Source organism: Sceloporus occidentalis, unplaced genomic scaffold (genome assembly GCF_023333645.1).
Source record: "Sceloporus occidentalis isolate IW3139 unplaced genomic scaffold, rSceOcc1.0.p SCAF_3, whole genome shotgun sequence".
NCBI classification, from domain to species: Eukaryota; Metazoa; Chordata; class Lepidosauria; order Squamata; family Phrynosomatidae; genus Sceloporus; species Sceloporus occidentalis.
Genome location: NW_028316983.1, coordinates 64,456,560 through 64,467,021, shown reverse-complemented (window position 1 = coordinate 64,467,021; position 10,462 = coordinate 64,456,560). Strand labels below are relative to the sequence as shown.

Genomic DNA, 10,462 nt, shown 5'->3' with positions numbered 1-10,462 from the left:
GCGATGGAAGTTGGTGGAGGACAATTGAATACTGATGTCTAGGAAAGGGAGGGAGAAGGGTTTCTAAACAGCAAGCTGGGTTGATATGCATACAGATAGGAAATGCAGTCAGCTCTCTGCTCTGCCTCATTACAGATGAATATGCCTCAGAGACAAGCAAAAGGCAGGGCTTTAAGAGAAGGGAGAAGTAACAGTGTGCTTATTTATATATACATATGTCTGCTTATATATACATATGTCTAACCAGTGACAAATGTTTCAAGTAGGAGGCCAGGCCAGCTTGGTGCCAATCTGAAGAAGATCTGACTGTAGCTAAATTAACAGCAAAAACAGTCCCTTCTGTGCAGCTAGTTGGCATGAATATTACCAGGGAATAAAATATACGTTCTTCTATTCATTTCAGTTAGGCTACATTTCTAAGCTGCTTCCTTCCAAACTGAGTTTTTCATTACAGTTTACTGAATGCTTTATGAATGTTGTTCATGCAACAATCCAGGTTGTTTCCATATTAGAGTCCTTTATCTTTATTAATAGGATGATTTTCTGCATTCATATTATCTGAGAATAGTGTTAAAATTGAAGTTTCTTACAACATATAGTCCATTGCTGTATTATCTAGCAATGGCCTTTCCTGTGGCCAAGATCTTTTTCTAAAGATTCTTTACTTGTAAGTAAGCCTCATTCAGCAGAGAACCCTGCCAGTTTTGTGTCTTTTATTGCTTATGTCAGTGAGGATAAGGATGAATAGCCTGCCAGTTGCCGCTTGAGTACAGGCCCCCTCCCTCTCAATCCTTATAAATCTTACTATTTTCCTCATTTCTGCATAAGGAGATCTCAACAAGGAGATTCTGTATAGGGAGATGTCATCTTCTAGTGATCTTGATCAAGATCATAGTTTCCCTCTTTGATTAGCAGCAGACAAACAGCTATCTTGGTGGAATCAGGATTATGGAGGGTGATGAGATTATTGCTAATAACAATGCTGAACCAGCTATAATTTCCTTACACACAGCATTGGAGAAAAGTGGTCAGAGCTGTCTGGGACCTAGTAGGTTTTGGGGCAGCCTGCCTGTGTAACACATGCAACTACAGTTGAGTCAATATTAATATTTTTACTGGAAGCTCAAGAGAGAGAGAGAGAGAGAGAGAGAATTTCATGTTCCCACATTTTGAACACTAGGGAAATTTTATATCCTTGCCACATCAAAAGATATTATCTTTGGGATGAAGCAGATGGGCCAAATAAAATGATTTCAAGCTGCTTTGAAGGTGGGACATTTAGATGATGCACTCCTTGAAAGTGGCTGGAAACCAGACCAAAGCTGCACTCCAGGATTAAATACCGGAGAAAAAAGATAGTCCAACTCAAGGTGGAAAATGTGCATCTTCATGCCTGCATATAACAACCCTGACACAAGTGCAGGGCTGCAGCAAAGTAAAGAAATGAAAGCTCAACAACTCCAATGGATGTAATTACAATACACACAGACAGTCCAGCAGGAGGGCATGGGAGGGGGCTCCATGATTGTGCTTTGCCAATGTATCACTCACACATTGTTGCAGCGATCCCATGTGCCAGCGGAGCATCACATGTGCAAATGTGTGGCCGATCAAAGGGACAGCCAAGCAAGATCAAGCCACCTTTCCTGCCCATCTGTTCCTCTCCTTGAAGAAGGATGTCTGCATGCTGCATGACAACTCACAGGGGGAAGGGAGAATGCTGATAATCTCAGACATCATGAATGATGCTGTATTGGTTGAATAAAACACACATTTCACAGCTACTGGAATTATCCTGAGTTGGCTCCAACCTTGGAGAGACATCGTTTCATTTGATGTACAGTATGTTATCTCTACCTGTATTCATTATAAAAATGGAAAGATATTCAAGAGGAACTGAGTGGTATTTTGATGAGTATGGAAAATATACCCACCATAGGTGACTGTAAGTATCAATTAGATACTAGGTATTACTGAGACTGGTATTAATACCAAAGAATAAAGCAGTTATAAGAACTGAATGTGTTCTGTTTTGGCAGCAATGTTCTTACTCTTTCAATGATTCAGAGTGACAGAAGAATTCACATTAACTTGGAAGTGCAAAATTGGATTGGAATTGAATCTGTGTCACACATAGAACTTGTCATAGAGCTTCGCCCTCTGCTTCAGACCTTGTTGCTGCTAAGAGTTTTGTCACCTAGAAAGTGACAGCTCTTTATCAAATGTCAGGCATTTAAGTGGTTAGCAATTAACATGAAATTGAAGTGGATTTCACATTTTTGTCTTGTTTACATTACAGATATAAGGATGAGTTTCTAATATGGTAAACCACTAACCCACAAGAAAAGAATGAACAGGCATGGTTAAAGTCCTAAATCATGAACTTGTATGTTATATGGCTCACATGCTGCAGAACTCCTACAATTCCCAGAATCCCCCAGTTAATAGGGCCGTAAAATTGGTTGCATCTCTGCACAAATATATTGGCATCCAATGTGAGACAAGCAGAGTAGTGTCCTCCTATGCTACTAGCAGTTCCTCCCCTCCACAGACTGCTGTTATATTTCTGATGCACAGAGTTGTGGCAATACATTGACAGCTTGGCAAAGTTACTTGCCCAAGTTCTGAATATAGCTGGCTATATAGCTGGCTATACGCCGGCTATAACTAATATAAAAATCTTCAGAATGGTGCTTCTGATCTCACTAGGGATGGAAAGAAGTATTCAAAAATACATGAAAAATGTCAGATGGAATTTTAATCTAATTTACAATCGTAGAATGATTTGCCGTGACATCTTTCTTTTATTATTGCATTCCATATTCCTTCAAATGAGCTTTGAACAAACCAATCATATATTTGAGACACATGTTTTATTAGCTAGCATAAGTATATTTCCCCCACCGCATTACAGCAGCTTACAGACAGTATTTCTACTGTGTGGAGTCTCACAAATGTGCAGGAAGTCTTCCGTTCAAATCTTCTAATTCTTAGAATATGAATTAACTACAAAGAGATGAAACAACAAAAATGTAAGTTTGTGAAACAATACTGCTCTTCCTACTTTGTCACATGAAAGAAGACCAAGGTAGTTTCAACAACAAAACAATGCTTGAAATCAAGCAGATTATTATAGCAATTCTGATGTCAGATCAACACTTTCATATTGTTGTAAGAAGCATCCTTCACATAGTAGTGTTTGATGGATTATAATACTACTTCATTAGACTATTGCCATGTCTGATTACAGTATAGTACATGTTAGATTTCATTTATTGAAAGCATGTAGCTTTGAGTATCTATCTCTAGTTATCCAAGCAGAAATAACCTGAACATTTTGCTGCAGCATAGTCTGAGGACTTAACGTATTCAGTACAATCATGTTTTACTTCCTCCTTCTTGTTTTTACATAACTTGAACTCCAGTAGTCCAAGTGAGGTGGAGTTCCATGTTCATGTCCAACTCAATGTACATAAATGCACTTTGATTTCAAGGCTGAAAGATAAGCAGCCTGAAAGAGTTATCAACAGTATTATCTGTTTACAAGCCTATAATTTGATTCATTTCCAAATCTGATTTCAGTTTCAAAGAGAATGAAGAGCAGCTCATATCAAGAGTATTGAATTATCCAATTTGAAGTAGAATGCCTCAATTCATTATTTATTGTAATCCTGTTAAGTCTTCTTATGACTTCAGCAAAACCTTAGAATTGCCTTAGCAGTGCAGTACATTAAAACAGCTCAACAGCTGATGAAAACAGACATCTTGCAATTGCCTTTCTCCAGACTGAATTAGTCTTGCACATCTATGGACTACCTTGTTTTTATGAGAATACAAATTCCAAAATGTTTTCACATGTTTTGTTATTTCTGGAGATATGTAATTATTCCCTCACAAAGGTGTGGAACTGAGGGTTGTTTGGTGGAAATGTATAATCAGTTTGACTTGCTCCCCTTTCTTCCGGCAGCATTACCAATTTCTCTTCTCTTTTGGAGAGGAAGTAAGTTAATCTCCTTTTCCCATAGTAGGGTGCACTTGTCTAGCCCTATTTTAATAAAAATTGATGTGTTTCCTGAGGCAGGGTCACATTTTCTACAGCAAGTCATCTGTCCTCTATATGCTGGAGTCAAAGCTTAGAAAAGCTGCTTTATAAACTGCACCTCCTAGAATACCCCATGCAGCATGACCCAGTATGAGAACTGTGGTCCACAAGCAGCGAAGAACTAAATATGAATCTGAAAAACCCTGTGCAAATTAAAAATGAGTTGGGGTACTCCTTTATCTTGGCTGTGACTGGTGTTGATAGGAAAAAGATTAATGTTTTTTGTCAAGGAGCTTTTTAAAAAGTGAGGCGGGTTACAGACCGCCAAAAAATACGTATGGAATACGTATTAGGGTTAGGAAGGGGTGGTGCTTCTGCACCCCCCTAACCCTAGTACGTATTCCATACATACAACATGGCGGCGCCCCTTCCACATGGGGGCCGCCATGTTTACGTATCGGATGCATAGCATCCAGACGTGTCATGGCGCCTATGATGTCGTGAATGCGCCAGTGGCACCTCACGACATCACAGAGGCGCTGCAAGAAGGAGCTCCATTTTGGAGCTCCTTTTTTGCTCCGTGCGGGAGCTGCGCGGTGTGACTGCTGCAGCTCCCGCATGGAGCAAACGGCGGCGGCGGCAGACCGCCTCAAAGCGGCGGTCTATAACCCGCCCGAGTTAACATGAAATAAAAGCCCTTCCTGGAATCTTGGCACAGAGGGGATTTCCAAAGAAGGGGAGAGGCAAATTTTGAGATCCACACAGTACCGTTCTGAATGTCTAGTAATATCTCCGTAAGGAGTTCCTTCAGGACATCTTCGTATTTTTCTAGCTGTCTGGAGTTCATATGTATCCCAATTTCTACAGGAGCAGTCAGCTGTGAAGGAAAGCAGAATTAACAAGCGAGGAAAACCCACATTACAACCACATTCTCCATCACACACACTGAAGGGCAAGGAATCATTAGCCCTGGATCATTTGTTATTGCTACAAGGGATTTCCTAATTCAGTATTTTACATTCGATGGTGTGACCTGTGGAGCAGGGTTAAGTTTCTTTTTGAAAGGGCAGTTGCAGAAGTCAAAGATGGTTGCTTCTGATCTTGTGAGTCTCAACAATTTATCAGCTTTCTAAAAGCTTGGGGCTACAGTCCAGTACATGACACATATATATAGTAACTGAAATCAGTGGAAATTTATACTGGATTGTAATGGATTCAAGAATCTTGAATGAGATTGTTCACACAAAATGAGAGAGTTCACATAAACAAGTATTTCATTCCAATGGCTGTGGAGAGATTTCTTTTTAAAATACATTTTCCATGTAGCTAAGAGTTTTGAATGCAAACAAGAGGGATCCTATGTTTGGTCACAGTTTTATGATTTGTGAACATTTCTGACAGGCAATAAAACTGGATAGATGTGTTTGAAGAAGCAATGCTGGTAATGGTACAGTGATTTTGAGGAGGAGACTTTTGAAAAGGAGATGGATGGAGTCTCTCCTGATCTGAGGGGATTTTGTGTAATTCACCAAAATTTCCACAACTGCATAGCTGCCTAGAGAATAGTGAACAGAAAGGACAGCAACCTTGTTTATCAGAACATTAATGCTGAAAATAAGAAAAGTGAATAGATGTGGTGGGGTTTGTAGTGGATATAAATGGAAATGGAACCAAAGACACTCTTACTTTTTCAACTTGGTGATAAAGGTCTACTATGCAAAATTTGTCGGTATTATTGAAAGCTTCGCATTTTGCATGAATGCAAACTATGGAGCAAATGAGAGATGGCTAAGTTATTGACCTGAAGTGAATGGTACAATTAATAACTATGGTGGTGAGTTTTAAGTTTTTATTCACTACCATTGTAGCTACATGGAACAGCTATCAGAACGTGTATAACTGCATAATTCTTAGGTTAGCCAGTATAGTGTTCCAATTGATACAAGTGGGATATCCCTTTCAGTGAGAGCTTGGAAAAATTACTTTTAGGATACAGGTCCTGGCAATTAAAGTTGTGTCAACCTGGATTATTTCTGCAGTGCGGTTACAGCCCGAGGTGCCACGCCTATCTCAGACACGATTCAGCACCTTGAATATCTTTAAAATCCAGTCTAAAACCCAGAATGGATTCGCTATCTCATTGGCATGGAAGTCATCAGCTACTAGTGGATTCTCTCCTAATCTTTCACCACATAATTTTTTTCTTCCCACAGAAGTTGTAAAGATGTAAGTGAAGACTTAGTGGAAAGAAAATTCAAGTAATGTTCACCTTTCATTAGTAACTAACGGTGCAGCTTATTCTGATGCTTTGATTGTTGTGTTAGAAGAACTGTCATAGATTCATAGAATCATAGAGTTGGAAGATACCTCAAGGGTCATCTAGTCCAACTCCCTGCCATGCAGGAACTCACAATCAAAGCATCCCCGACAGATGGCCATCCAGCTTCTGCTTAAAGACTTCCAAAGGAGACTGCACCACACTCCAAGGGAGTGTGTTCCACTGTTGAACAACTCTTACTGTCAGAAAGTTCCTCCTAATGTTTAGGTGGAATCTCTTTTCCTGTAGCTTACACTCATTGTTCCATGTTCTAGTCTCTGGAGCAGCAGAAAACAAGCTCGCTCCACCCTCAGCGTGACACCCCTTTGAATACTTAAACAGGGCTATCATGTTACTTCTTAACCATCTCTTTTCCAGGCTAAACATACCCAGGACCCTAAGTCTTTGCTCATAAGGCATGGTTTCCAGGCCCTTTGGTGGCCCTCCTATGGACACGCTCCAATTTTTCAACATCCTTTTTGAATTGTGGTGCCCAGAACGGGACACAATATTCCAGGTGTAGCCTGACCAAGGCAGAATAGAGTGGCACCATTACTTCCTTTGTTCTAAACACTATACTTCTATTGATGCAGCCTAAAATAGCATTGGCCTTTTTAGCTGCCGCATCACACTGCTAACTCATGTTCAATGTGTTCTGTGTATCTTGTTTACAGAATACAGAATACATATTACCTTGATGACTTGCCCTTCATCTTCTGAATGTTCAGGAAAATCTTGTATGTCTGATCGCTGCTGCAGACTCAGGGATTTCTTCTGTGCTTGGTTCTTCTCACTCTCCTAGGGTCATAAAAGACAAGATAATGAAATCAGAGATTGGAAAAGTTATTTTTTGGACTACAACTCCAGTAACTCCCCAGCTAGCCATTGGTTTCATGGAATTATAGTCCAAAAAGAAACCTTTCCAGGGTCTGACTGAAAATGCCACTTTCAGGCTGGTTATAAATACAAGAATGGTAAATTTCCATTTCAAATAATAACACAAAGGTGATAGGCAAAGCCAGCTTGCCACAACATGTCCTTCAACACATCCAGTTAAAAGCCCCCCTTTCAGCGAAATCCTATGCATGCTTATTCGTAAATAGGTCCACTGACTTTATTGGAACTGATATCCCAGTGCATAAGACTGCAATCATAGCTCTGTTTCATTTTCAGACTAAGCCCATGTGTCAGGAAACATAAGGTTTCATTTAAGTTTTGATATTGTGTTAAATATTCCAGTGCCCCAGATTCTATGGTTCTTCCTAACCCATTGTTTTACCTCAAATAAATGACATATAGAGCTGTTGGAATTGGGTACTGATTGCCACCTTCTTTAAACCATATTTTCAATTTCTTTATGGCATGGTATAACAAAATCTGGATTGACTTCACGTTTGTTAGAGAAGAAAATTAATTTCCTAATCTGGAGAAGGAACAGTGCCACCAGTAAAACAAATTACTCCAATGGGATTTATTTTAGTCATGCCATTATCATGGACTTTAAAAAAGCACAAACATTGTCAAATAGTTGGAATGACTGGTTGTCAGGCCATTCTAAGGCAGCATCTGCCCTGCAGAAATAATGCAGTTTGACATTGCTTTAATTGCCATGGTGCAAATTCTTGGATTTGTAATTCAGTGAAATATTTAGCCTTTTCTGTCAAAAAGCTCCAGTGCCACAACAAACAACAAATCCCAGGATTCCATAGTATTGAGCAATGGTAGTTAAAACACTATCAATCTGGACTATTTCTGCAGTTCCGATGCATCCACAGTTGTCTTGACAACCTGTATGGGAATGACACCAAAAACTTGTTGACCTAATAGTAGATGTATTTCAGGGGTAGGGAAACATCAGGTGTTCATGACTTCATTTCCTGGAAACCTGGCCATTCAGCATGGCCAATGATAAGTGCTTAGGGGAGCTGTCCAAAACTTTTGAAGGAGCAAAAGTACGGGTCAAGTGGCATGTGATTCCCCTCCAGTTGTTATTCAGATTTTGAGAATTGCATGGTAAGGTAGGACTGAGAGCCAGCATGGTGTAGTGGTTTGAGCATTGGACGATGACTCTGGATATCAGGGTTTGAATCCCTAATTGGTCATGGAATTCCAAACCCTGACAGGGATCTATAGTTCTTGCAGAAGTCATGTTCTTTCAGCTTCAGAAGAGGGTGAATGCAAATCCCCTCTGACCAAATCAAACAAAACTCAATGATAGGTTTGTCTTAGGATTGCCATAAGTTGAAAACAACTTGAAGGCACACAACACAAGGTGAAACTAGTTGCACAACACAATTCTCTGCTTGGAGTTGGCAAGCCTATCCTAAGACAAACCTATCACTGGGGTTTTTTGGCAAATTTGTTTAAAGGGGGTTTGCATCTGCCCTTCTTTGAAGCTGAGAGAATGTGGCAAGTGGGGATTTGAACCCTAATCTCCAGAGTTGTAGTGCAACACGCAAACCACTAAACCATCTCCTCTACTGCCCTCTACCTTCCCCAGAACCATTGTATTTTCTAATGTGCTATGCCATCTTATGATGTGGCCAAAGTATGACAGCCTCAAGAAATGGGACAGTTTTCACTATTAGGAAAGAAAACTTCTCTACACTCTTTCTAATCTTGTCAAATAGGAAGCTGGCTCAGATGTCTGAGTCAAATAGGAATTGAGTCAGACATCCGGTTCATTTAGCCTAGTATTGACTATAATGGCTGGCAGCAGCTTTGTGTGTGTGTGTGTGTGGGGGGGGGGTTCAGATAAGAGGTGCCCCCCCAGCCCTATCTAAGGATACCAGGAATTGAGCTTGGAAGTTATTGCATACAATGTTTGCACTATTGTAAACTATGGATCTTCTTGGCCATTGGTACACTGTTTATTCATAGGCTGACCTCCATTTTTCTGAAATGTTCCCGGCCATAAAAGGCTATGTAGCCCTCGCTTTGTTTAGCCAGCATGGCTACCAGGTACAGGAGTAGAAGTGTTGCCATCACTTTTCTTGGAACCATCCTGGAGCATGAGAGAAAAACAAACACACACAAAATAAGACAGGAAGGTCACATGAAATTATTTATGGACTAGCTGGGCAGCTTAGTTTGATTTTTCAGTTCAGATTGTACATTTTTCACTGTGGTCAGAAATTATTGTCACAGTTAAGGCTTAGCAGTCATCTCTGATGATTTTATTAGATTGGGACTGTGACAGCTCACTGCTGGCTACTAAAATAAAAAGCTCCCACAAAAATGTTAACACTGAGCTATAGCAGTGTTACATACAGTGAATGTATATTACTGCTCAACTATGTTCTCTTCTAGGTTCCCATGTATGCAGAACCTGAGCCCTTGCCAGTCTCTCACTTGAGGCTCATCCACATGCTCTATTAATAACATGGCTTGAAGCTACATCTGTTTTCAAAAGCCCATCTGGACAATATTAGTTGGGGGAAGGCTAGTATTAGACATTGGAAATATTGTCTCACCACTGTTTGCGACAATAATATTATCAGAATAATTGAATCCTCAGAACTTTCATCCTATTTAGGATCACTGTAATGACAAATTGTCTAGAATTTGAATGACTACTGAAAAGAGAAATGTCAGGTTGTGTGTGTCAGGTGCAAGGGATAGAAGACATTCCATCTTTGTTTCTTTGCCGTCCTGTGTGAGTATCTCAGTTACAGTAAACAGGGATCTGAAGTCACAGCAGTAATAGTTTCAAGTGGTCTGCAGTTTAGTCAGTAAATTGCACATGTTATCAGTGCTTTTAGCTGACTAGCTGAATAACGAATAAGTGCTTATTAATCACCAGGCATCACATCCTATTTTGCTCTATTTACAGAGTGCTTTTCATGTCCTAAATAGGAGCCTGTTTCCCTTTTTAGCCCAAGCATGCAATGATATAAAATGCTTTTATAGAAGCAAAAATGACCTTCTGACATGCCACTAGATTCCTTTTTGTGAGCATTAAGAGCAAGTCTCGCTGACTGGAGAACTGGAGTCACAGCCAAAAGTTCCAATAGTTTTTGTCTTTAACTCTCTAAGGATCTCTTTCTACATTTATTCTTCTGAAGAGCCTTTTTTTTCTATTCTAGTGCTCCAACAGATAGAAA

General features: G+C 39.9%; 1 protein-coding gene across 1 annotated transcript; it reads right to left on the bottom strand.

Moving 5' to 3' along the window:
* Positions 1 to 2,917: 2,917 nt before the first annotated feature.
* Positions 2,918 to 9,362, bottom strand: MLN (motilin). Its single transcript, XM_089518606.1, has 4 exons — positions 9,246 to 9,362; positions 7,053 to 7,157; positions 4,811 to 4,919; positions 2,918 to 3,006 (listed from the first exon to the last, which is right to left on the bottom strand). Exons 1-4 carry the CDS (start codon positions 9,360 to 9,362, stop codon positions 2,984 to 2,986), a joined length of 354 nt encoding a protein of 117 aa, XP_089374732.1. The 3' UTR covers positions 2,918 to 2,983.
* Between the last annotated feature and the right edge of the window lie 1,100 nt (positions 9,363 to 10,462).